The 27,521-nt window shown below is 47.3% G+C and overlaps 1 protein-coding gene across 1 annotated transcript in view; it reads right to left on the bottom strand.

The window, feature by feature from the left end:
- Positions 1-4,026: 4,026 nt before the first annotated feature.
- PAQR5 (progestin and adipoQ receptor family member 5) overlaps positions 4,027-27,521 on the bottom strand; it is a 59,976-nt gene continuing 36,481 nt past the window's right edge. Inside the window, exons 3-8 of the mRNA XM_006920213.3 lie at positions 25,625-25,752; positions 23,344-23,549; positions 19,118-19,244; positions 11,735-11,831; positions 9,608-9,749; positions 4,027-6,390 (exon numbers count right to left, since the gene is read on the bottom strand). Of these exons, the coding sequence (XP_006920275.1) occupies positions 6,149-6,390; positions 9,608-9,749; positions 11,735-11,831; positions 19,118-19,244; positions 23,344-23,549; positions 25,625-25,752 (942 nt within the window). The 3' untranslated portion in view covers positions 4,027-6,148. The remainder of the gene's footprint in view (positions 6,391-9,607; positions 9,750-11,734; positions 11,832-19,117; positions 19,245-23,343; positions 23,550-25,624; positions 25,753-27,521) is intronic.

A 27,521-nucleotide genomic window follows, 5' to 3' on the forward strand; every position in this document is an offset into this window, starting at 1 on the left:
ATATATATATTTTGTAATTCACAATTTGGTTTTTATTTTGTTTATGTTGTTTTGTGACACCTTAGAAAAAATTTAAGGTAGTCAAATTTATCAGTCTTTTTTTTTTTTATATCTTCTGTTTTGTGTCACAGTAGGAAAAATCTTCCCCACTCTGAGATGACTTTAAAAATTTTATATATTTTAGTGCTTATATTAAAAGTATTGTTTTTATGTTGAAGTCTTTGAACCATTAGAACTTTATTTGTTGTCAAATGAGAGGTTGAGATCTGTATCTCTTAGGACTTGGGCTTGGCTGCTTGGTAACCTCTTAGTTACTCTGCAATCTGGCTTTGGCCTCAGTCTCTCCATTGGAACTCTTCTCACAAAGATCACCACCTCCTTGATGTTGAATCTAATCGACTCCTCCCCACCCTTATCTTACTTGACCTGTACAGTGCTAAAAAATATTCCCCATTCCTCTCTTCCTATGCCTTTGTGTTTTCTCCTAGCTCTCTAGCACCTCTTTCTTGGCCTCATTTGTACATTCTTTTTTTCTCTCTTAAATGTGTGACTTAGGGTTTTTACCTGGTCACTAGCTGGGCCCTCTCCCCAGACACTACCAACCATACCCATGGCTTCACATATCATTCACATTTGCTCTTCTGAGCTCCAGACCCATATATCCAACTGCCTTATGGTTTCTCCACTTAGGTGGCCTATAGGCACCTCACACCTAGTACATCCTAATTTCTTCCTCTGAACCTGCTCCCCTTTCGTGGATGGTATCACCATCTACCCACCCACCCAAACCAGAGCCCAAGGTACCATTTTGACTTTTGCTTCTCCTTCTGTTCTAAAATTCAATCACCAAATCTTGACAGTTCAACCTAATAGCCTTCAAACCTCTCCATTTCTTTTCATCTCCTTGGTCATTACCATCTCTCATCTGGATGACTGCAACAGTATCCTAACAGGCCTCTCTGCTGCTACCCTCCAATCCAGGCTCCATTTTGCAGCCAGCTCACCTCTAAATTACAGATCTGATCATGTCACTCCTCTGCTAGTAACACTGCAGTAGCTCCCCATTGCTGGAGACCCTCAACAGGGCCCCAAAGCACTGTGAACTCATCACCTATCATTTATGCCTGAACCCCCGCCCCCCAGCCACAATGACCTTCAGTGTCCCGCACACACTGGGCTCACACACCATTCTGTCTGCTGTCAAGCTCTCCTTCCTCCCTTCCTTTGCCTCCTTATCCTCAGTTCTCTCAGCAGATCTTCTGCCACCTACCCTGCTCAGGATGATAGACCCCTCCTCTATATCCACAGTCCCCTGCACTCCTCCAGTCACTAGACCTGTTACACAGATTTGCTCTGGTACTCACATCCCAATTTGCAATCACTTTATTACTGTCTCCTCTCCAGCTTATCCCCACAACCTCACTAGATGGCACTGTTGCATCCCCAGTGCCCAACAGTGGAGTTTCTTGGTAAAATGCTGAGAAGGAATGAACGAATCTATCCCTTCAGAGAACACCCCAGCCGAGGACCCAGTTACATTGCACCACCCCCAGCTTTTCTTCAGGCCAGTTTCTTTTTTCTCCCTCACTTCTATCTATATTAAGCTCTCTAGTTTATTAATATTCTTTAAAATGCCAGTTTATTATATCATTTCTCTGGGTATCTCACAGGCACCTCACACTTAACATCTCCTAATCTCTTCTCACAAAGGGCTCCCTATAACCAGTAAAAGATTTGCATTTCCCCTTAGAATTAGAGATCCAAGCTCGAAGTGAGGGTAGGAGAGAGGGATAGAATAGAGCTGGGAGGCTTTTTTTTTAAAGTCATCTTTATTGAGGTGTAATTTACATATAGTGAAATTTGCCATTTAGTTGTACCGTCTATGTATTTGACAAACATACACCATCTTGTAACCACCACCGCAATCAAATGTATAATATTTTTATCACCTAAAAATTCTCTTGTGCTGCCCTTTTGTAGTCAATCACCATTCCCTACTCCCAGCCGTTGGCAACCACTTTTTTGACTTCCTTTAAGTTTTGTCTTTTCCAGAATGTCTCTTCTTTAACTCAGCATCATACTTTTGAGATTTATTCATGTGTTGCATTTACCAGTGATGTGTTCCCTTTATATAAATGAGTAGTATTCCATTGTATGACTGAATGACAATTTATCCATTCATTAGTTGATGGATGTTTAAGTTGTTTCTACTTTTTGGCAATTATGAATGAAACTGGTATAATTATTTGTATAAAGGTCTTTATTTAGACATGTTTTCATTTCTCTTGGGTGGGATTGCTGGTATTGTGGTAAATGTATATTTAACTTTATAAGAAACTGCCAAACTGAACGGGGAGGGTCTTATATGAATCACTGAGGAGGAGTTGGTGCTACACAGATTTGACCCTGTAATTAATCTAAGCACCTAGTTAAGCGTCCAGCTCTGGGGACTGAATAAACACCAGTAACCAGAACCTGACGAAGCCCAGAGTGTTGGAGACAGGACTGCTCTGGAAGCTGGGACACACCCAACACATGGAGCACCAAGGGGGAGGTCTCTCCCTGCCCCGCTGTTCACTCAGTGGCCTTGGAAACAGCATCTCACATTCCCAGGCCACCTGTAAAATGAATGTTTGGATGCTAATGTTTCATATACTCAGAAAACAAATTAATAAAATCAACAAGATTGGAGGGACTGAAAACTTGACACAAAAAGAAGCAATCTGAACCATATTTCAAATGAATAGCATACTGATACAGAAAGGGGGCTATAACTAACCAAGCAATTAAGACAATTTAGACTATATATGTCCTCAGGCTCAAGACAAAAAGAACTTGAAACATATATTGAATTCTAATTAGTAGGCTTTTCGGATGGGTAATTTTGAAATGACATTGTATATATTCTAGGATTGTGCCAATAAGTAAATACCTTGTGAATTATGGGAGCTCAGTTTTCTCTTATTAGAGAAGAGTTATATAAATATTTAAAGGGCGAAGGGTGAAAAGTACCTGGGGATTTTTTTGTACTATTTGGGGTAATATTTTTCTAAGTCTGAAATTATGTAAAAAATAAAAATGGTTGGACTCTATCAGCACTTCTTAACTCCCTTACATTAAAAATCACCTGGGCTTTTGATAAAAATTTAATACTCTAAGAGCACCTTCCCTTCCACCCCAGAGTATTCTGTGTCTGTTCATTTGGGCCTCAGAATGTACATTTAATATCATCAAACACATTTTTGAAAGGCTGGATTAAATTATCTTTGAGGTCCCTTGTTCCATGCCCTGGAAGAGGCAAATGTTAAGCCAGTGTTAAAAATCTGTTGGTGAGATGAAGAAAATAGACCTAACAACTCTCTATTTGTCTGAAGTACATTTATTACAGAGTTGAAGCATTCACGCAAATACCAAGAGGGCATAGGAAAGCTCACTGGCAATCTCCCAGGAAGAGCATTCAGGAGAAATTTCAGAATTCTTCAAAAGTCAAGTAGACATCTTCTAGAGTTACACATTTCAGGAAGGTGTGTCCAGATTTCGATTCTTCCAACAAGACAAGTGCCTGCCTACTGGCCTTGGGACCTTTGCACTCACTGCTACCCTGACCTGAACCCTGCCCCCCACCCCTCCCTCACACACATGTTGGCACAGCTGGCTCCTTTCCACCCATCGAGTCTCTCCTCAAATGTCAGCCTATCATAGTGCCATCCATTTTCACCTCCCTACCCCACCCTTCTCCAGGCTCATTTTCTTTATAGCATTTACCATCATCTAAATTTATCTATATATCTAGTCTGACTGATTGGTCAGAACGTCGGCTCCATGAGGGAGGGATAGCCTAGGTTTTGTTCACTTCTATATCTCCAGTTCCTAGGACAATGTTTGTTGTATATATACCAGGCACTGAATATTCATTGAATGATTTAGTGATGCACACACGTACAGGAATCTCTTATGATAAATGAACATGTTTGCAGTGCGGCAGGTGAAATATAACCAAACCAAGTTGGAAACAGGACGAGTATATTATAATAAATACATTTTATTTATTTATTTCTCCCACAGAGTTTAAGAAAAACAGACATTGAAAAACATCTTGAGTTTGGGAATGGGTCTTTGCCTTTTTATCCATAATGGATTGTTGACTAGAAAATCAGAGGCCGGCATTCAACTAATACGTCATTAAATGTCGTTAATACAGTGTTAGTAGGTATTTCATGTAAGAAGGGTATCATGACCAAAACAAATTTAAGACACAGTAGAGCCAAATGAAGTGTTTCTTCTACATATTTGACGAGCCCATTCCATTCCACCTATCTTCTTCAGAACCTCTCAGATGAGCAGTTCCACAAAAAAACACTTCAAGAAAGATTGCAGCAGACCAAATATTTAGATTACTTTGTACTCAAAAAGGCTTCTAAACTTCCTGCTTCTAATTCTAGTCAACAATGACAAATTCATATCTTTAGAAAGAAGTTGGAGCTTTACTTTCTAAAAACTGAGCAATGGAAAATCAAACTCTACAATGAGTGAAGGGAGATACAGTTTGACTAAACGGTCTCATTCAAATGCATTTAAGTTTGATCACAACTATATCTGGTAAATTTTAGAGTAGTGTTTCTCAAAGAGAGGGAGGAGGAAGAGGGCATCCCATTAGGAGTCTACCTGCTGCCATATAATCCCTTTCGAGACAATGAGTGCCACGGTGAACAATTGCCATCAAGGGGACATGGCATATCTCAAAAGTATATTGAGACATTCAAATTTTTTTGAGAACAGCATTAAAAAACTTCACCTGACCTCATGCCAACCTTTTTAACTTTCTGGGATGGTTCAGACTTAATACTTAATGATAATTAATATATTTGAACTCATTCTCACTCCATATTAGAAGTTTTCAAATCAGTGTACTGAAAACTGTTATAAAATTTTAATTTGTAATTCCAAAAGTATACAATGGAACTAAGTTTACCAAAATTATAAAAAAGTTATGAACACTTGGTCTTATTTTGTGGACTTAACATTTTATTTTTATCTTTAAGCATGATGAAAAAACAACATAACCAAAGATTAAAAAGTGTAAAATTCCTTCAAATCACCCATTATCTTTCAATTATTTGAGCTAAACAAAGAATATTATTTTATTGTTATAAACAAGAGTATTTGAAAGGCTTCATGTCTTTGGCATTACTAAAATAGGATATTTAAATATTTTACCTTTTTTCACTATAAAATTGAAGTTATAGTAAGATGAAATGGAAGCCCACAAACCCTTCTGAAATAAAATTCCATTAATGATATCAGACTGTTACTAAAAAACAAATTTTGTCATACAGGTTGCAATTAAGGTACCAAAAAATTTACCAACCCATATAATTTTATCAGTCTACCTTCCCCAGAGAAAGTAAACAAATAAAACTAATGAAATTATATTTCTTGACCACTCTCATCCAATATAAATTGTTTGCTACTTGTCCTTAGAGAATTAGACAATGAGCTATTTACAAGGCCATTCAAGTGTCTGAGCCAGTTAACCACAGAGGCAGTATTCTAAGATATGGAGGTGTTTCCTGAGTTAGCAAAGAGGATCCTGCATTGTGGATGGCCCCTTAAGTCATTAGCAAGTGTAGATCAGGGGTTGATGGGCCTCTGTTAAAAATTATTTTATGTCAGCATTACTGTATGCTTAGAACACATCATGAAATATTGAACTTTAGTTAGTAATGCAACAGATGAGAAAATGCTCAGTGTTTTAGTACTATGCAGAGTAGAAAGTGGGACACATTGTTCGGTGGTGAGTTGCTGAAAATCATATCAATGAAAACCAAGCTGTTTAATCGAACTATTTAAATAGAATTGGAAAAGTCATTTTTAATAAATTTAAAATTTAATGAAATATTAATGATTTGCCTGAACGAGGACTTACTTGAACCCATGTTCCCCTTTCAAAATCACACATACAGAATCAGTGCACATCTAGAGAATTTTCCCCAGTTAAATACCCTATTGATATGAACCCATTCAAAAATGGCAAGACACCAATCATTATGAGTATTTTAGGTCACTCTAAACCAGTACCACTGGCTTATGGTGGTGAGGATGTTATAGCTTAATGTTGACATCTGACACAAAAAGCTTATGGTCTGAATCATGTTTCTTTTTTATGTAATTCTGGCTCGGGAATCCGATACAGAGCAGCTGAGAAATAAATTATGTTGCTGAGGCTGAAGATGAGGCAGAGAAGTATGGCTCCAGCTATCTGAGGGAAAGACAGGGCCCTGGAGTTGGCTAGGAGCCATTCCTTCCTCAGAGTCTTGTCCAGAAGTATGGCTTCCATCTGCATGTGTGTGGCCAGGATCACACACACATGGAACAGCTGGTGACTGTGACCTACAGCAAGCACACAAAAGGCCACCAAGATCAGCAATAAAAAAAGAATGACTATTGATACATTCTGTGGTGTGTATGCTAAAAACATCATGCTGAGTGAAAGAAGCTGGACACAAGAAATACATATTGTATGATTCCATTCATATCACATATCCAGAAAAGGTAAATCTATAGTGACAAAATGTAGATTAGTGGTTGCCTTGGGTAGGGGGTGGGAGTAAGGGTGAACAGTTACATGGGCATGAAGGATCTTACTGGGGAGATAAAAATGTTCTAAACCTCATTTATGGTGAATGTTGTACAACTTGGTAAATTTACTAAAACTACCATTAAATTGTATATTGAAATTAAGGAATTATGTGATTCGTAAAATATACTTAAAATTTTTTATTTAAAAAAAATGTAATGTGAGAAAAATAAAAAGGCCATCAAAGCAAACCAAATTCACCATTCTTATTTTTCACTTGAAAAAATTAGGCATCTCGTTCAAACAAAGGTCACCTCTTAAGAGTCAACACTTATGAGCTCAGATTCTAATTTCAGTGCCAAAGAAGAAACCAGCCAGTCTCTGCTGGCCACTAATGAGGTGGTCTTCCTTCTACTGCTGGTTAATCCCAGACATGACCGGGAGCTCTGCCTCCCCATGACCTGCAGGACCCCAGCTCACTGGTCCATGTCCACAGAGGGTAGGGGCCCAGTAGAGGGTGCTGAGAGGTTAGGGACATGCTCATTTGCTGCCTGGAGAGAAAAGGAGTCCATTGCCCAGGGCAAAGGACTGCTTTGGGGGGCAAGCCTCAGACGCCAGGAGTAAGATGAGAAGGCCACATGTGTCATGGGCTGTTATGTCTTCCTCTTTCAGATTCATATGTTGAAGTCCTAATTCTCTGTACCTAAGAATGTGACCGTATTTGGAGGTGAGGTCTTTAAGAGACAATTAAGTTAAAATGAGGTCACTAGGGTGGGGCCTATGATTGGTGTCCTTATAAGAAAAGAGATTAGGATATGGACATGCACGTAGACAGAGGGAAGACTACCGGGGAGGGATGGAGAGGATGGCTGTCTGCAAGCCAAGGAGAGGATTCAGAAGAAACCGATCCTGTGGACAGGATCCTGGATCTCAGGCTTCTAACTTCCAGAACTGTGAGAAGATAAATTTCTGATGTTTAAGGCACCTTGTCTGTGGTCCTTTGTTATGGCAGCCCTAACAGACTAATATGACGCAGGAGTTAAATAAGGATTCTCCTTCAGTAAAACAAAAACAAAAACAAGAAAGAGTCCAGTGTTGTATCCCAGGACTCATCCCAGGGTAAGCATTCTATAAATGTGTCCCAGGAAGCGACCAGCCTGGCCACCTGCACAGAGGGGCAGGAGCAGCATCAGGAATGAGAGTGTAGGAGAGTTGGGTCTTCTCAAGTGGGTGGTCAATGAATTCCTTGTGGCAGGGAGCAGCCAGCACCCCAGCCTGGGTTCCCCAGGAAGAAGATGTACTTAACGTAGCCACCTCTGCCTCACTCAACGCTATACTAATGGTCTGTGTACTATTTCCAAATCTGTGTGATTCAGCAAAGTGATTTCTTGTCCAGCAGACAGCCATGCTCTCTAAGGACACAGTGCCAAGCAGAGAGAAGTGACTGGCTGTGCTCACCAATGGAGGCTCAAACCTGTCTCTATGAGGACAGGAGATAAAAAAGACGGAAGAGCCATGAGTACTGGACATATCTGAAATGTGGCTACAGCAAGAAGAGTGGTTTCAACAATCCTACCTAACAGGAATGGGGTGGAGCTTCCTGGGGGCCAACACTATCCCAACTAGTCAAGTACTTCCCACTTGGATGGTTGGAGAGGAAGTCCCATATATGGCACGCTCAGTGATATAAGGATGGAGAACACTCCAAACCCCTTGTTAATGATCTGTCATTAACAGCTGTCTGGCAAATTTCCCCCCATAGGGTTGTCTTTGTTCTTTGTATCTCTAGGCCCAAGAGGATAGGATAGAGGTGATAAAATAAAATGGTATTAAGAAGCCAAGGAGTTGGTTAAATAAGGCCCAGGGCTATTTCTCCTGTAGCCCCCAGATTTCACACACAACCACCTCTACTTTATCCAGCTGGGGCTGAGGTGGTGGATGTGGTCGGCAGGGTTCTGTAGACAGGTACCATTTCCCTGGCCCTCTTGTCTCTCTCTTTTGAAATCTGCCTTCTAAGGATTTTGCTCATAATCTCTCCAGCAGGAGAGAATAAGTAAAGGAGATGAAACTCTAATCAGAATGAACAAAGCAAATCTGGCCATGCATTTTAGGTAGAAGGAGATGGAAAATCATGAACAAAATGGACTTGGGGAGAACCAAGATTCCTGCCCACCATGTGGGGACAAGGAGGGCCCTTGGATCCCCCTGAGAGCTTATCGGAGAAGTTCTCATCCCAAGCGCACATCGGCCTCACCAGAAGTGACCCAAGGGTCCCTCCGCCAGCCAGTCCCAGAACCTGGGTGGGGGAGACGCGTTCTGCAGTGCCTGCTCCACTACCGCAGATAGGGAGGGAAGGAACCCCACCAGCAGGCGTGAACCCTGTGGCTCTGACACCTCTTCTCCACCACATCACTTCCCTAACTTTAGTGAGCTCAGGCTCACCTGGAGAATCACACAGCCTCTCAGTGAGTGCTGGGCCCCACCCACCATGTTTCTGGTTTGGGAATATCTGGGGTGGGGCCCAAGAATCTGCATGTTCCCAAATGATGCTGAGACTGCTGGTCTGGGGACCATATCTGAGAACCACTGCTCTACCAAGATTCCTGGCCCCACCTGAACAAGACAAAGGCACACGTTCCCCTCCTCCGCATAGCCCTGCCATCTGGGACCCTCAGAGCCATGTGTACTCTGTCTTTCCTCTTCCCCTCCAGGGCTGACCTCAATGGTCATTTAATAATGGGATTTCACGTTTAGGTAAATATGGGACTCCCTTGGCCCCGTAAGAATGCTTTAGAATCCTAGACCCACTTCTCTATCGTCCCCTATCTTCCCTGACCACTTGCTGGCTGTGTACATCCTGGCCTCTATGAATTCACGATTTTACTCACCTTGGCCTACACCTGGAGAACTTCCTGTAGAACTGCTTCTCTCCCTGTCCCTGCCTCTCCTCTCTAACTGCATTGTTGGTGTCAGGGATGGGAGCTCTCCCCAGCTGGGAAGGCAAGGGCAGCAAGGCCCCCACACACTCACCGATGTAGTCAAAGCATCCAGGGGCTAGGCGCTCCGGCAGGTGGGCAGAGTAGAAGAAAGAGGCCAGGAGAGTCAAGACCATATGCTTCTGGTGGTACACAGTGGCTTCGTTCTGCGCATTCTCCCCTGGGAACAGGAATAGCTGCAGGTATTTAAAAGAAACATCAGGTCTCGAGAGGAGGCCCTCTTGCCATCACCTGCAGACATCTTGGCACACACGTGGGTTTGGACTCCGTAGGCCAAGGCCCCCACCTCCTCAGGGCTGTGGCTTTGAAAGGGAACTCTCAGGGACTGCGTGAGCAGAATTCCTATTCTGAATGGGATCAACTGAGACCCAAGGCAATTGTATTTTAATCCCCCTAAATGCTCATGAGAACCTTTAAGGTTATTTACTTACTCAAAAAAAAAAAAAAAAAAAAGAAAAAAAGAAAAAAGAAGAAGGAAGGAAGACAAAAGATGTGAAGAGAAAAGGAAAGGAAAAGAAAAATCCTATTCCCACTCTTTTTTCTGGGAGTAATGTGTCAGTATAGTAAAAAGTGATCATTTCACACTTGAACTCACTTCTAACCAGCATATCCCCTGAACTGATGCTCTTAATTAAGGTTTTAAGGCCTAGAAATCCCTCGAAGGCCTCTGAATCATCAAAAAGTATTAATGACAGCTATGATACTGTTTCTGAGTTAAGTATGGTTTTTTCGTGTTGTTGTTATAAATAGCAACAGCAGCCACCACCTTCAGAGGGCACAAAGCCAGGCCTTTTACTCGCATTGTTTCACAGGCACCTCAACAATTGCCATAAGGCAGATTCTATTTCCTCATTTTGTAGATGAGGAAGCTGGGCCGGAGGGTGACTTGCAAACCACTAATTAGAAGTGAAGACAGGATCTGGGTCCAGGCAGGCTAATTTCAGAACCTGCGTGATCACCAACATCACCATTTATGGTCAGACCTCCCGACCCACTGCTCACTGCAGCTGTGTGCCAGGAGCCCACTGCGCTTCCAATAACACAGAACCTGTGCTGTATGGTTTGGTGGCATGTGAGACCAGCTTGTTCTCTCTGCTCTGGTTTCCTGTGCATGGTCTGTGTCCTGGAGGAAGGATATGGGGGAATGGGCTGCACCCGCATCTCTGGGTCTCCCTCAGGCCCACATAGCCAGAGCACAGAGCACGTGCTCAGTGCCCCAGCTGAGGGAGCCAGCTCTGCCCCTCCCCTCACTCTTTGCAGTGCCCCCTCCCCCCCCAATTTCTACTTCACGCATCGGACCTACAGGTTCCCTCTGGGAGGAGAATGACACTCACTGGGCACTGGCCGTGTGCCAGGCACCACTAAGCCCAGCAGATCTGTTATTTTGATTAATCCATTCTACTCATCCCACGAAGGAGGGGATGTTAATCCCATTCACAGATTAGGAAACTGTAGGCTCAGAGAAGTTAAGTGCATTGCACAGGGTCACAAAGTCAGTGAGTAGTAGGCCTGGGATTTGAAGTCAGGCCCATCTGATTTGAGAGTGCATTGACTTCCCCCATCGCTGTCTTCCCTCCTACACCCTCTTCCTTCATGTTCTCCATCTAATTCCCATCTGTCCTTTAAGACCTTCATTAATACTTTTTCCATCACTACTAATAACATGTTAATTGATGTAATGTATAATAATGCTTTTCTTGGTCTCTTGCCACCAGCCAGCACTTTACACATGATCTCATATAATCCTTCCACAGCCTGATGAAAGGAGGTGTGATTACCATGCCCATTTTACAGAGGAGAGAAATCAAGCCACCAAGATGAAAGATGACTTGCCCAAATGTTCACAGTGAGTAAACGTTAGAGATTTGCCTTCAGAGCCTGCTCTCCTGGTCACTCTACGAAATCCCAGGCTGCGTCCCCTGCCCAGACCTCTGCTATTGCTCCTAAGCCTCCGGTCAGCGCTGGCAGCTGGCACATCTCCTATGGTTCATCAGGGCTTTGTGTCATGCCGTCTCCAACTACTCTGCAAGTGCCAGTAAGGGAGCCCCTGGGTCTCCACTCCCAAATGTCCTATGGTGACTAGTGTGGTGCTCTGACCCCCAGGAAACAACTGACTCTCTGGCACTGCCCACGGGCAGAGGAGATGGAGCTGGGCCCTTACCCTGTAGAAGATGGGGAGGGAGTCCCAGGTGTAGGGATAAGCAAATGCAAGGACGCGGAGCATCTTACAGAGCCTGGGCCTCTGGAGTTCCAGAAACCTAAATAAGGGAAGGAGTGGGTGGGAAATAGGAATGAAAGGAGTGTCAGTAAATTACACACACACACACACACACACACACACACACACACACACACACACACACACGCAAATTAAAAATAACCAAGGGCAAGCAGTCAATGGGAGGCAAGCATTTTTGCACAACCTCCTCCAGCGGCTTCTCCACCAGCCTTTTCCGGACCTCGCCCTGCCATCCCCACCCCCAGGGAAGTAGCTCAACCTCAGATGTGTAAAGATCTCAGGGGAAAGGGTCTCCTTGCACCATGAGAAACAATGGTATCCAGGAAGGAGAGTTGGGCAGAAGCCCTTCAAACGCCAAGTTATCTAACTGCCAAAGAACGTTTGAGAAGTACAGCGACCACCAGGACAGGGAGATGTGTCAGAGTGGGTGGCCCCAGTGGCAAAGGTCTCTGGGAGGAGCACATCTGTAAAGTTGAGATGCCTAACTAGTCAGAGCCACCCTGGTAATTTCCGTGCAGAAGCCCTGTTTCAATTAGGTGTTTAATTACTTTGTGAGGTTTCTAGAATATTTAATACCACGCACAGGGATACTAGCCTGGGGAAACTCAGTAAATGTGGTCTTTCCTTCCTTGCATATCACCATACCCATCCACCTCGAATCCAAAGACAAATGAGGCTAACATTAACATGAGTGGTACTGGCTGTCACAGACAGGCAGGTGCTCCAGGATGTTGTATGACGGGGACTCAGCTGGTGTGGGCCCAGCCTAAGGAGGGGGCAGCAGCTGAGGGTGTGGGGAGCTGAAGGGCAAAGACAATGTCCACACAAAACCACGGCCTTGAATTGGGCTCAGGTAAAGGAATGCTCACACATCTGGGCCAGGTGGTGGGACAGACATCCACTTCAATACCTCAGTGTGTGCCAGAGGGCTGGGTGCCCCCTTGGTGCCCACAGGGCTGCATAAGGATTGCGCAGAGCCAGGGAGCAGAGGCTCGAGGGATGACTGTTCTGGTGTGGTCTGTAGGACAAGGCAGGCACTCGGGCCCTCTCAGCCTCCCCAACAGTTCTGCCCTCATCATGCTACCCCATGGGGGATGGGGTCTGTGTCCTGCCACCACTCCTTACCTCTGCTCCCCAGACCCCCTCTCCTAGCCCACAAGTCTGCCCCTTCTCTCCCAAATACAGTCTGCTGCTTCTCCCAGGATTGGCCCATTTTCCCTGGCCAGGTTATCCATGTCCCCAAAGAGCCAGGGCAGTCACCTGACCACAAATGCCACTGCTACCCACATCCTTGGGCGTGGGGACATGGCAGAGATGCCCATATACACCTCCTGGTTGGTTGGGAACCATCTTGAGGGCTGGAGCTGGGTCCACTCAGGTTTGGATGCCCCGCGTCCAGCTCAGAAGCACGTCTGAGGATGTAGACATCCACCAGGCTGTGTTTCTGCTCAGCCCTCAGGGCTGCCAAGAATGGGGATCCATGTTCCAGGGTAAGAGGAAACCCTATGGGCCTGAGAAGCTCCATGGCCTCCAGAGACAGGCTTCGACTTCGCTCAAGCCCCCTGGCACATCTCTCCATTCCTGACCCTGCCCATCAATCAGAGAAACATGTGGCGGGCACGGGGTGGAAAAGGAACAGAAGCTCAAGGAGAAGGAGAAAGATAAATAAGGGGCCTCAATTCATCATCCCCCAAAACAAGAACCCCAGCCTTGGAGTAAACCACAAACCCCAGGACAGGTGAAGCAGCATAGTGCCATGATCTCGTAAGCAGAGTTTGACCTGGATACCCTGGGTTCGAATCCTGCCTCTGCTCTTCGTGACCGTGTGACCTGGCAGGTCATGTCACCCTTGTGAACCTCAGAATCCTGGCGTGTAACACAGAAACAATGACTCTACCCCCTCAGAGGCTTGCTGCAAGGACTTGATGAAATGGTACTCACAAAAAACATATGACTGTGCACAGCACAGAGTAACGCTCATTAAATGGCAGCTTTTGCAAACAGGTGTGTCATGGGGCCCATTCTCTCCCCCACTCATCCTGTAGCCACATTGTACCAGAAAATAAGAATACGAGGTAACAGACGGCTCTGGGTGATTTGTCTAAAGTTGGATGAGTAATAAGAGGCAAAGCTAGGATTTAAACCCAGGGTTATCTGGCTCCTGTTCCACACCCCCGCCATCCAGCAGGCTGAGCAGGCCTCAGACCACTACCCAGCCTTTGTCCTTACCTACGCCCCTCTGCTCCAGGGAACAAACCGAATACACTCCCACTGACCCCAGAACCAGGGCCCGTGTCTACAGCCTCCTCAGCCCCCCTGGCAGATCCAGTCTGACCATGGCAAGCCCGCTCCCTCCTTCCCCATGCACTGCTACCACCTGTCATTTCTGAGTTAAAAGAGGCTCGCTGTGAAAGTGCACTCTTTCTGTGGCCACTTACACAGGAAGAAAGCTGGCTCTGGCTGGTGAGGGCCATCCCCCAAACCATGGATTTCCTGCGACTTGAGACAACATTTCGCCCGGCCTGATAAAGTGCTTGATAAAGTGCTTCCCCAGGGGCAAACGAATCAGCCTCTCCAGCTGCAAAGCCGAGTCTATGGTGGGGGGAAAAAAGGAGAAAAAGCAGAACAGAAAAGAGACGGCACAGAGAATAAAAGGCAGAAGGGCCAGCAGCCTCAGAGAGGGGCCAACCACTACTAAGGTGCAAATCCAGGTTAGGCCAGAGAGTGTCGCCACAGTCAGAGATTCTGAGAGGGAGGGGTGGGAGCCTCGAATCCCACAAAGCACCCCAGGCCTCAAAGCCCCGCCTGGTATGGTAGTTCCTGCTCCCTAGAGTTGAGGAACCAATTTATAGGGAGTCAGCCTTCCTCTGCCCAGAACCAGACTGGCAGGAAACACCAGATTTCTGGAGAAGCCTCCATCAGGAGATGGTCAATGCAGTACCAGCCTGTTTTAAAATCTCGTCAATCTTGTTACAACAAAGCTAGACAGGTTTGCAAGCGAATTCTGGAACTAGCGTTTAAAACTAGTCAGCCTTTGAAAATACCATTCTATTGCACAGGGGTGTGTGTATGCGTGGGTGGGGCGCTGCAGAGATTTGTGGACATTTCCACACACTGGCTGCTGGCCCTAGCAGTACTTTGTCATCTGGCTGAGCCCTCTCAACTCCAGATGTGTCTGAGAAACACTGTCTGCTGAGCCTCCTGTTTCCAGCTCTGACCTCTGCACCCACTTCCAGGCCTGCTCCACGAGGCTCTGACCTGCCACGGCACCACTGCCATGGTGTGGCTCATCTTCCACCAGTGATGATGATTCTTTTCCCTCCCTCACAGCACTGACCACAAGGCATTTCACTGAGCAAGTACTTGTCAAGAACACAATGGTTGGATGCTTTGGCTGGATGAACAAAAAAGTCCCCACAGTGACTCGTGATGCACGGCAAACACTGTAACTAACATCCCTTAGGGCTTTTGGGTGGTTGGCAGGTGTGAGCAGGCCAGGTGTGAGCAGGCCAGATCTCTGTCGCACCCTCTGGCTCTAAGAGCCACAGAGAAGTCACACATCCCCTCATTCCCTTCTCAAATGCTACAGAACAAGAAAGCAGCTTTCTGAAACTAAATTCCATGACGATAAGGACTAAAAACCAACCAGGGGGGCGCACAGTTCCCCACGTGGGGATTTATCTTAAGGATGTGTGCTATAATGGAATAACTGCCATTTAAGCCATGATCGTCTGATGAGCATGTGAATAAGTGAAAAGCTACTAATGAGATTCCTGGTCTCCTGTGCTCAGGGAAGGAGAAGGTGCTTCGAACTAAATTCCATGATAATAAGGACTAAAAACCAACCAGGGGGGCGCACAGTTCCCCACGTGGGGATTTATCTTAAGGATGTGTGCTATAATGGAATAACTGCCATTTAAGCCATGATCGTCTGATGAGCATGTGAATAAGTGAAAAGCTACTAATGAGATTCCTGGTCTCCTGTGCTCAGGGAAGGAGAAGGTGCTTCTCTCTCCCCTACCCTACCACCCTGGCCATACTACGAACCTATGGAGCAGGAGGGAACGGCAGGAGAGAAATTTAGGGATTGTAGATTGCCCAAACCAGAAAGAGCCTAGAAGGCATCTTCTCAGATGCCCTTGTTTAAGGTGTAGACACTGAAGCTCAGAGGAGGTGGTGACTGGCCCGAGGCCACACCGCAAGTCTACGAGATTCCAGGATTCCATGGGGCATGTGCCCTCTTCTCCACCTGCTTCTCCTGAGGTTAATCAGGGCCGGAGTCACCCCCTGCCCATGAGTCATCCTCCACACTCTGCAGACACTGAAGACCATGAAGAGAGGGAAGGAACACAAAAAGGACAGGCTTGGCAGAGCAGGGAAGCTGTCAACATGGAAAAGAAAGAGAACAGGGGCCCTCAGAACAGGGCATCCCGCTCATCTCTGGTGCTGAGACCGGCGTTTGCCCCCTCTCCCCTTCTGTTCCAGCACAGCCCCCTACGTCAGTGGTTGTTAACACACCTGGAAGCCCCTCAGGGCATGGAAGCTGAGTCCAAGGAATTGTCTTCCTAGGAAGATTACTGTCCTTCATGAGCACAGAGCCAGTCTGCGGTAGAACATTCGAGGCGCTTCAAATCCCCAGCTGCCTTTGGAGCCCGTCTCTAGCTGCTGTCTCCCTTCCAGCTGTGCAAGATCCAGCAACCCTGAATCTCTTTGCTGCCTCCCAAGGCAGGCCCATCCTCTCCAGCCCCCCTGCCCTTGTCCAGGCTGTTTTCTCTGTCCAAAGGTCCTCTCCTCTCCAGCTAATGTGTTCTACCTCTCTCAATAATCAGTCCTAATGCCACTTCACAGAACCCTGGGTATCCAGGCAGGTGTCATTCTGTGTTATCATTATTTGTTTATGTTACATTCTGTAATGCTACACTCCAAAGGCCATTTCCCTTGGCCTTTAGGGGAAATGAAGACTCCATCTGGACTTCTGGGGGATCTTCAGTCTGTCTCTCCTCATCACTGGGTGCTCTCTGGGGGCAAAGACTGCGCCCCACTCCTTCTGATATTCCAAGATCTTAACATGATGCCTGGAGCATGGCAGGCATCTAAAGAATGTTGAATGGATGGATGGATGGATGGATGGATGGATGGATGGTTGGGTGGACAGGTGGTTGGATGAGATAGACACAGATGTGCCCCATAAATAGATAGAAATAATCCATTTCATTGACAAGGGAAAAGCCCCCAAACACAGGCATTCAAGAGATTCCTGGCCAACCTGCCTTGCCAAACAAGTTTGTCCAAAGGTACCAGGCTTGCCACATGGAAAAGATCCATTCATCATATCAGCGGGACTCCTCACTAGAAGGAAACCATCTACCCTGGTGGCTTATAGGTAACTGAGGAAGCTTTAAAAAAAATGCATCAAATGTTCGAGGAATTTGCATTGGGAGCTCATGGGAAAGCAGCCCTAGATCATGAACTCTGGGACTGTTTCTTGCACACCCACGAAGCCTTCCTGGCCTCCTCAGCCCATAGTGCTCACCTCTCTGGATCCTAACTTCCAAACACCAGAGCTACATGGCCTTGAAGGAGCTAACCAGACAGGACAGACAGTGACTCGTCCAAGGACCAGATCCAGGTGCGTCCGGGTCCATGGACCAGGCCATCAGTGAGCCCACTCATCCAGGCACAGTGCCTTGTGGGCATGCTTCATCTTTCTTGGGAGGTTTTTGGCATCTTGGTTACTTTTCTATTTGTGTCTCACCTAAGGCAGGAATCTGACTCTCTCCATCCTACTCTCTCCATCACCTGTGCAGCCCTTCCAGCACTGGCCTGGCATGGGGGCTGTACTTCAGAAAGAGCTTTTAATCCCCAAGGTCCTTGAGAAACTGGGGAAGAAGGAAGGAAATAACCATCCTATGGCATCTGATTATATTCTCTACCCTTTGGGCAGACCCTATTGCCTCACAGCTTTAGGGGAGCTCTGTGATTTCCAGGAAAAGGGAAAAGAGTTCACCCTCCACTTCCATACCCAGGCCTTTCCGCGGGACAAACTAACACAAAACGCAATGCTGAGACTGTGTCTACAAAGGAGACTCACACTCCTGGAAATCAACTGCACGCTTCGACCTGTCCCAGGACAGGTAAGTTGGGGCAAGTTGGGGCAAGTATTCTCAATGCTATTTAAGAATCTATCCTTCCATTCTTAAAAAAAAAAAAAAAAGCCAGTTTGTCAAGTTTGTGAAACTTGCATACCTCTTGGTCCCACAAAACCCAAGTGTCACCCAAAGAAAGCTAGAGCCAAAAGCACTGTGAAGAAGATACAGAAGCATGCCTCTCCTTCCTTTTTTTCCTGTGCAGAGGGAGGGTGGACGGGTGCAGGTGACAGTAGTAATTCTTTGAGGACTACAGCCATCTAATAGGGAGACTCAAAGTGGCTCACTGGAATCACGGTTGAGGGGACAGATGGTCAGGTGCGACCAGCCCACCTACCATGGCGCCACTGAAGGTCCCTAGCCTGCAAAGAACCCAGCACCTGGCACCATCTACAAAGGCTGCTGCCCTGACACCACTATTTGAGAGGTTTCCTAAATAATTTAGGGAACCAGAGCTTTTGGACAGTCACTTTTACAAAGAGCTGAATAAACTAGAGTAGTTATCCTCAAAACAATGTCTCTTGTACTCCAATACGCTTTCTTGAGTGAAAGGAAAAAAAATAGAATTAGAGCCAGTGAGCCAGGTGTGACTCATGGACATGGAGTTTCACCTGGGCATGTGTCCAACATCTGAATATCATCCATCAGCCATCACAAGTATCTAGAGGCAGTCATGAGTAGCAGACTGCCTGTTTGTAGGGTGCTCCTCTGGGCCAGGCTTGTGCCAGGTGTTCTAGGTATGTATGTTACCTGTAATCCTTACATCTGTCTCACAAGGTAGATATGTTGGCCCCATTTTACAGATGAGCAAACTGAAGGTCAAGGAGGCTAAATGACTATCTAGCAACAGGACCAGCTATATAATTTGCAGGGCCCAGTGCAAAGTGAAAGTGTAGGACTCCCTTTTAAAAAATCATTAAGAATTTCAGTATCGCAATAGCAGAGCATTAAACCAAGTATGGTGCCCTCCTGATCGTGGGGCCCTGAGCAACTGTACGGGCTGTGTGCCCGTGAAGCTGGTCCCGCTCAGCCACAGGAAGTCCATGTGGAACTGAGCGCCAGGCTCCCAAGTGCATCTTCTGCTGTTCCTTCCCACAGTCCATGGATCTGCATGCAGGATCACCCTCCCCGTCCCATCTGAGATACGGTGGCCAGGTACCTGGAGTAGCAGGAGAGGCCAGTGCTGACGATGGTGTTCAGCACAGCCAGGGTCACGTAGTAGTCACAGAAGGTGGTATGCACCAGAGCATCGGGGAATGTATAGGCAGAGTAGGCGATGGCCGAGCCTGGGGAGGAAAAACCAGACTTGGGCAAGAAGCCACGACTTGACTTGGCACTGTCTGGACTCCTTGGGAAGACCCACCCCAGCATCTGGCTGAGCCTCACCATCCCCACAGACCTGCTGCTATACCCTCACTTGTGCCGTCGCCCCTGCCTGAATGGCCTCCTCTCTCTTCTCCACCTACCCAGATCCTATCCTGAGAATTTACATTGCTCCAAGGGCTTTATATACATTGACTTGCATAATCTTTAAAACCACCATCCTGCACTTATCTTCATTTTGCAGATGATAAAACAGAGGCACAGAGAGGTTTAATAACCCACCCGAGGGCACACAGCTAGAAAGCAGCAAAGCCAAGCTTCAAGCACAGGCAGGTTCAGTGACAGTCCCTGCTATAGGCCACAGTGACACCCTAGTGTGCTTAGCTTTGCTCTAAGCATGCACATCTCACCTGTCCAATGGCACGGGATTTTCCTTGTGGAAAGATCAACGTTGCAGGGAGAGAGCACCCTTGCTAAGGCGAGGTGAATCATCAGTGGGCTGCAGGACTGGCCAGCTAAGAGGCTGGGTATAACAAGCTAGCCTCAGTGTTTTATTTTCTTTTAGGTTTTGGAATTTGTGAGAGAAGGGTTAACTAAGGAACTTCATGACACCTGTCTGCTGCAGCTTTTATTTGAAAGAACAGGGGAGATCACTGTCCTTTTCAAAGGGGCCAGGTGTGTCCAGGGGTCTGGACCACATGGCCTCTCTAGGCACCCTTACCTGCTGAGGTCCTTTCTGGGAGAGACAGCCACAGGCCATTCAGCCCAGGGCCTGAAATATTAGGCCTAAGATTACCTGTTATTCCAAAGACATAGAGAACTTGGAATTCTAGCTCAAGGCTGAAGCCGGGCTTGGGCCATGTAGCTTCTACCTCTGATCCCATTTGACAGATGGAGTCTAGTGAAACCAGGTATGTTTCCAGAATCACACAGGCCTAGAATACCCACCTCCTCGATACAATGCTCCCCAGTCTAGCAGGCCACCTGTGAGATTTCATCTGAGAACTACTTCCAGGGGGACAGATGAACTCTTTTCTCAGGCTGATACCATGGGGAGGTTCCCATCTGGGCCAGGATGTGCTTTGCTTTGTGCATGTTGCCTGGGGTCTAGGTGCCAAGCTCCATGGGCATTACAAAAGCAAAAGCCTCAGAACATGCCAGGAACTGCAGTGGGAAGCAAAATGATCAGTCCCTCCAGGCAGGCTGTAGACATCCAGGATGGATGGGCATCAGCAAAGGGGCCAACCTGGGAAGCCTCCTTAGAAGGTGGGGGATTCTGACAGGGGCCTGAGGACAGAGAGGGCTTTCCAGGGAACGGGGTGGGAGATGGCTTTAGGCGCCAGACTATGGAAAGTGAACCTCCTCTTTCAGGCAAAAGGGAGCAACTGGAAGGTTTCTGAATGGGGGATTAAGGTAACCAAAACCTAGTGAAAGTGCACAGGGTGGCCCAGAGGGAAGAACAGCTGGAAACCAGGGGGAAGCTGGAGCAAAGCCACTCTCCAAGGACTGAGGGTTTCCACAGGTCCGAAGGAGTGAGAGTGGGGAGGAGAGGTGGCTGTAGGCATGGCGCTGGGGGTTCTGGTGGAATCCACAGGCTGTCTCAACCCTGAGGCCTTCCATCTCTGTTTACTGAACACGCCACGTCAGGCACTGGGCTATGGGCAGGAAAGCCAAATGTGAAAGATATACATCTGTACTCAGGGAGCTGTTCCCAGTGAGAAGCAGAGATGAAGGGGCCACTGACAAGGCTGGGGACCAGAGCTACATGGAGGTGGATGCAGGCCTGGGGGCCTAGAGGGAGCCACAGGAAGGGGCCCCTCAGGCTCTCAGGGCTCTGGCTCTGCCACTGACAAGCTGTGTGATCCGGGTCGCTGATCTTCACTGTGCTTCATTATTCTCACCTAGAGTGTGGGTATAATACTGGTCCCTACCTCAGGGGACTGCTCCCAGGGTAACGAGCTCATCACGGTAATGGCTCCCTGCCCCCCGATGCTTTCGAAATGCCAGGAGCTGCCCAACATGCTTCACTTACAAAACGCATTTGATCTTCATAACATTCTTATGAGGAAGATATGCCAGTTTTGTGGGTAAGAGCATTGAAGTTTGATGAGGTTAACAACCTTGCCCAAGAACATATAATATTTGTGGGGGGTGGCAGTCAGGCCACCAAGCACCACGTTATGCCACCCCTTGGTGATGTGTGTCAGGAGCTGAGCTCAGAGTCTGCCTCGTAGTGATTACGCCAACATGCTTGCTCTTATCATACATAGTGAGTCTGTGCAGGTGACTGAGGGCTGTGCAAGCTCCTGGGCTAAGGAGTTTCGACTTTATCACAGGAAACTGGGAACCCTGAAAAGTTTTAAGTGGGAGGGGTGCCATGGTCAGAAGGTGTTGTAGAAACCTCCCTGGGACAGCTGGGTAAAGTGGGGATTGGAGGAGCAGAGGGGAGGCTGTTGCAACAGTGCAGGATGGAGGTGTGAGGGTCTGAGCCAAGCCAGCCAGTGGGGCAAAGCCAATTTGAAAAATATGGAGGAGAGACTCAACTGAATGTGCTGATGAGAGAGGGTGGTGGGAGCGAGAGGGAGGGGAAACTGAGGGTTACCTACAGATTTCTGACTTGAGGGGCAGGGGACAGGACTGTCTCGGTCACAAGGCTTGATATAGCATGGACCGGGTAAGGAGTTTAAACTAGAGATGAGGATTTGGAGCAGCTCCCCCGAGGTGTCAGGGGACAGTGTGGGCACAGACGAGATCACTCAAGGAGCTGGGCCATGTCAGGGCAGAGGCCCGGGGATGGGTTCTGAGCTCACTCACATATGGAGGAGAGCAGAGGAAGGGGAACCAGTAAAGGGGAAGGAGAAAGGGAAGGGAGTGAGACAACTGAGGTCAGAGAAAGAGACGGGGGTTGAGGAGCACAGAGGGGCCCCCGCATCAAAGGCTGGCGAGGGAGCCCACATAGCTGCATGGATCCCGAGAGTCAGGAGGAGGCTGGCGCCTTGGCAACCACAGTTTTGATGAACGGTGGGGACTGAGCAGAGCACTGGAGAGTGGAAGGTGAGGCAGTAAAGGACTCTGTGTGTGTGTGTGTGTGTGCGCGCGCGCGCACGCACACGCGTGAATGCGTTTATGCAAGTATGTATGTGCGGTATGTGTGTATGTTTGTATGTGTAACTTGAGAAGGAACAGAGAAGAGGAAACGGGATGGAGATGGGCTCCTCACAGACCCCATCTTGGGCAAGGGCAGATGATGCCTTTGCTTCTACACCTAGAGCAGGATCAGGAAGAAGAAGTAGCTAAAACTGGGATATGAGGGGACAGATGGATGCCCACGAGTGGGGGAGAGAAGACAGGAGGAGGAGTGGACATCATAGTTAAAGGACAACACGAGGAAGGTGGAGAGTCAGCACCCAACCTCACCCGCTTGGGGTTCGCCATCCTGCTCCTGTGGCACTTCGAGCAAATCGCTAACTCCTTTAAGCCTCTGGACAAATAGGATTTGTGACCACCCCGCTTCACTGCCAGGCACAACAGAGACCAGCACTAATGTGTGCAGTTGGCTCACCCTGGCCTGTCAAAGTAGATGGTTAGTTTCAGAGAACTTGTGAGCTGATTGTTAAACGTGGCCATCATTAAAAATTAAATGGCATAAACTTACAATTAAATGAGTCACATTAACAAAAGTAATAACTATTCAATTAGCATATCTACCGCATCAATACAGAGGACCTACTGTAATGGTGCACTATGGTGGACCTCGCCCGTCTGTGTTCGGTGATGTCATGCTGGTGGCTTGAAGTCACCCATAGCGGGAGTATTTACATCACACAAATCAGCAAACACCACAGATCAGGCGTTTGTCCCCAGACAACCATTGCTAAGTATTGCCAGCATTCCTGTGGACAAATTGCTTACAAAACACTCATTGGGAACCTGAACAGGGGCACTGCAGCCCCACAACTCTTCTGCAAGCCCATCAAAGCCTGATGGTGACCCTAGCTCCCCAGGGAAGGGGCAGGTGGCTCAGTCCCAGGGGAGGGAAGTTGAGAGCAGGGCCTCACATACCCAGGCTGAAGAGGTTGACAGCGCCATAGTCCAGGAAGTAGCAGATGTGCCGGGCGTTCTTGGACATGGAGCTGAAGGTATGCGCACAGCTGGATGCAAGGGGGTACACGCAGCTGGTGCTCATGTACACCAGCAGAGGCCAGGAGTAGCTGTCATTCTGGACGTCTGTCACGTACAGTGTGGTAACGAACCTCCACATGAAGAACCTGGAACACAGCATGGCCCATGCAATCCTGGTGGCTGGAGGCTCCTCTTATCCTCTCCACCTCATTATCTTCTGCTTCCATTCCCCTGGGATGGCCCATCCCTGCATTTTCTCACTTCGGTGAAATGCCATGAGCAAGGGTGGGTCAGTGGGGTCAGTTTTTAGTTGGAAATAGGCAGGAGGGGCAAGAAGAGAGCCTTGTCTAGTCCAATCCCTTTCCCCTGCTTGTGGTGACAGATCCCTCTTACATCTTGCCCAACTGATTCTCTAGCTTCATCTTGCACACTTCCAGGGATGGGGAGCTCACTACAAGGTAGCTCTGAGTATTGGAAAGTTCTTCACTGAGCTGTCATCTGTCTCCCTGGAATCTATCTTCATTAGATCAGCCCTAGTTCTCCCCGATGGGACACAGAAAACGAGCCCATCAAATATTTTAAAGCAGTCTTCATAACCCATCCCCACCTCTTTGCATTCGACCATCCCTCATGGGATCCAAATTGGGCCTGGTCACCAGCCCTGTCATTTGTCTATGTCCCCCTTACAGGAAGGCTCCTCACACAGAAGCAATCCCTCAGCTAAGATCTTGAAAGTCTAGAAGACGGCAGGACATTTTTCTCCCTTCTCGTCTACACTAGTCCTCCCCTAACATCGCAATCACTTTTCTGAGTGGCCAAGGCCCACGCTGAGTCTCAGTCAAGCCTGGGTCTCTGGGCTCCATCTCTCCATAGAGATATCGCATGCCTCTGCATCAGTTCTGCCCGTATCCTCAGCCTATAACCCATGCAAGGCAGTCCTGCCTCCAGAGCTGCCCTCTTTTACAAACTGATAGAGAGCTGGCTCCCTTCCCTCAGACTCTCCTAGGGAAGGAGACTACAAAACTTTTCATGCAGGAGCCCAAGGAGTATCGCCAAATCCTCTGGCTGTACTTGTGATCTCTTTCCTCCTGTCCTAGCAGAAATAAAGCTTAAGCTTTTTTCTGTTTCTCAAAATACATCCTTTGATCATCTCGAGATTATTCCTTGCTCTCATTTCCTCAGGGCATCTTACTCCTGGCTTTCCTAAGGCCTCCTGATACTCTGTGTTGCCAGTCGGCAGGCCGGGGGCATCTTTACAGATTGCCCTAGTCCATCCACCACAAGCCTAAATGCTCTCTTCTCCCCAGGGAGGTTTCCAGCACCTTCCCCTGAGCTGTGGCCCTGGGTCTGTCTCTGACTTCTGATGGAGCACGCTGCTTCCATCGGGCCCATCTCCACCTGCGCACAGTCTTGGTCCCTCTTGGCTTCTTGACACGATCAGGAGGGGAGTCCAGAGACCAGCCTCTGCCAGAACTTACTGTGCAATGTAAGCAAGCCCTGGGCCACATCTTTGTCTATCAATGGTGATCTAAGTGGGACAGTGACCAGCATGACCTTTGAGGTCTCTCCAGCTCCGATATCCTATGATTCGACCTCTGACCATGTCGTGCACAGGCATGAGGTGTATGAAGCTGGTGTTTGGCCCCCCTTTCTCAGCAAGGTCCCTCTTCACCTTCCTGGCAACTCCAGTTACTTGTGCACACACACTCACCCCAGAGTTTTGCTCTTAGATGCTCCGTTAAACTGCTAACCTGACCAAGTGCCTACAGCTGCTGTGGTTCCAGAATGATTACAGAGCAGCCACAGCTCTGTGCCCAATGCCTTTTCCCATGTCTTCCCCCATAATCCTCACAACAACCCTGCGGGAGGTGTTGACTATCCTCCTGCTTTGCAGATGGGAAAATGGGACTTGCTTAAGCTCATAACATTTTAACCAGGGCTTCTGGAAGACCCAGAAAGCCTCTAAGACTAAAGGGGATAAGATCAAATCAGACCCTGGAGCAGGGAAGCAGAGAAGACTGGGGAGCCATGAGGAGCCCCACGAGTCCTATCACAATCCAAGCCCTAAAACTCACCTCAGCTCTAGCCCACACACCACAGGGAGACCCCAAACCCCAGCATGGCATCTCAGCCTTCCCCACCCCAGCTATGTTTTAAAGAAGCCCCAGTTCCCAGGGGTCATGAATGACACAGCTGGCCAATGGGGCTGGCTGGAAGGTACCAGAAAGGCAGCAAGTGAGTCCAGATGTTGAGGGTCTCATTGGTCATTTGGAAAAGGCTGAGGATACAGGCAGTGGCAGAACTCTGTGGATGTCGGTAGCCAAAGAGGATGCCCTGTTCATGGAACACCTGTAGGGGGAGAAATAGGGACACGGAGGTGAGATGAGATGCTACATCTCTGGTAGCATATTTTTTCTCCCAGGCTGTGCACTCGAACACTTGAGCCTGGAACACTTGACCCCAAGTCCTTGACCTGTGTCAAACTGCTCCCCTCTCTTCCTCCCCCTGTAGCTTCTAAAATCCCATGTCCTTCAAGAAGCCTGCAGCCAGCTGGAGGAGAGAATTCAAGGCCCTGGCTCCCTTCGAAGATCCAGCTTGTTTTCCATTCTCAGACACACTTACTCCTGTCATGAATATTGCCTAAGAATCTGGTCTGGCACCCTCTGCCTGGGGCCTACAGCCTGGTCCTTGGATGGTTTCGCGGCTGGTTGACATATATGCTGTCTGTCCGAGCAAACATGCCCCAGATGTCAGGGGTTGGCGGTAAGATCTCTGCAGGAGATCCCTCCAGCGTCAGGATATATTTACCAAGGCGCTTCATAAAGGCCTTTTGATGATGAAGACTATGATGGCATCAGCCTGGGCTGAGGTAGAGAAGAAGGCTGGCCGCAGCAGGCCCGCATGAGCCACCTCTACCCCATGCAGTCCACTTGGCAAGTCTCTCAGGAACCAACTGCATGAGAGACTTGGACTGGTCAGGTAAAATACAGTCTATCAAACTGCCTGGACAACTGCATTAACTCCATTAAAAATGATCCTTGTGAGAAACATGGCAAGAGGGAAAAAAGTTGAGGGTATAATATTAAGTGAAAAAAGCAGAATGTAGATTGTATTCCAGACATGATTATAAGAATTATAAGAAGTTTCAGTACATATGGTAGGACAGAGGCTGGGAAGAAATAGAAAAGTCGAGAGTTTCATTTGTTGAGGTAGCAGGATTTGCAGGAGACTTTTTTTCCAACTTCATGGTGATTTAGATCAAGGTTTCTCCATCTTGACACTATGGACATTTTTGGCCAGATAATTCTTTGTTGTGAGGGGCTGTCCTAAGTATTCTTAAGCATTATCCATGCCTCTCCCTAATAGATGCCGGTGGCACACACTGTACCCCCTCCCAAGTTGTGACAACCAAAAATGTCTTCGGATATTGCCAATGTCCCCTGGAACTAAAATGTCCCCTCTTAAGAACCACCGATTTAGATGAATGTGTTATAAATTTTGAAAAGTAAATTTAAAATGAGTAGATTAACTGAGGCAAATAAAATACCGGTAATCATAATACAAATCAGGCCGCAATAAATTTTCCACCTTTCTCTTTGATTTTCTAGGGCTGTGGAAGGAAGGGAAGGCTGGGAGAATTCTACTTAGATAGCCATCTCTCATTTAGGTTACCAACTTCTTAGTTTAAAGGAGGACCCTTATTCAAAGATACACAATAAAGAACGTAACGTGAATTATCTCTTGAGGTTCCGAGTAAAGAGTTCGCATGGAATTGTGGAGAAAGTAAGGGGTTCTCAGAGTAACGAGTTAAATGTGGGCCACTGAGGTGCCATGTGACCTTGAGCTGCGTCACACCTCTCAGGGCCTCAGCCTCAGTGTCCTCACCTATGAAACGGAAGGCATTAGCTAGCTGGTCAGTACATTCCCTTCTTAGTTCAATTCTAGGTTAAACTGGTCAACTGGGGAAGGAAGATAATGAAGTTGGTTTATGGTCCAGTGAAAAAATACTATTTGAATTAGCTTTGGGTCTTAACTAATTAAAGTGATTTGTTCCAGTTTTAGATTCATCGTTCAATTCCGCTGACATGCCGGTTTCCAGTGGACAGGCTTCTCTAATG

This window comes from Pteropus alecto, unplaced genomic scaffold, assembly GCF_000325575.1.
Source record: "Pteropus alecto unplaced genomic scaffold, ASM32557v1 scaffold86, whole genome shotgun sequence".
Classification (NCBI taxonomy): Eukaryota; Metazoa; Chordata; class Mammalia; order Chiroptera; family Pteropodidae; genus Pteropus; species Pteropus alecto.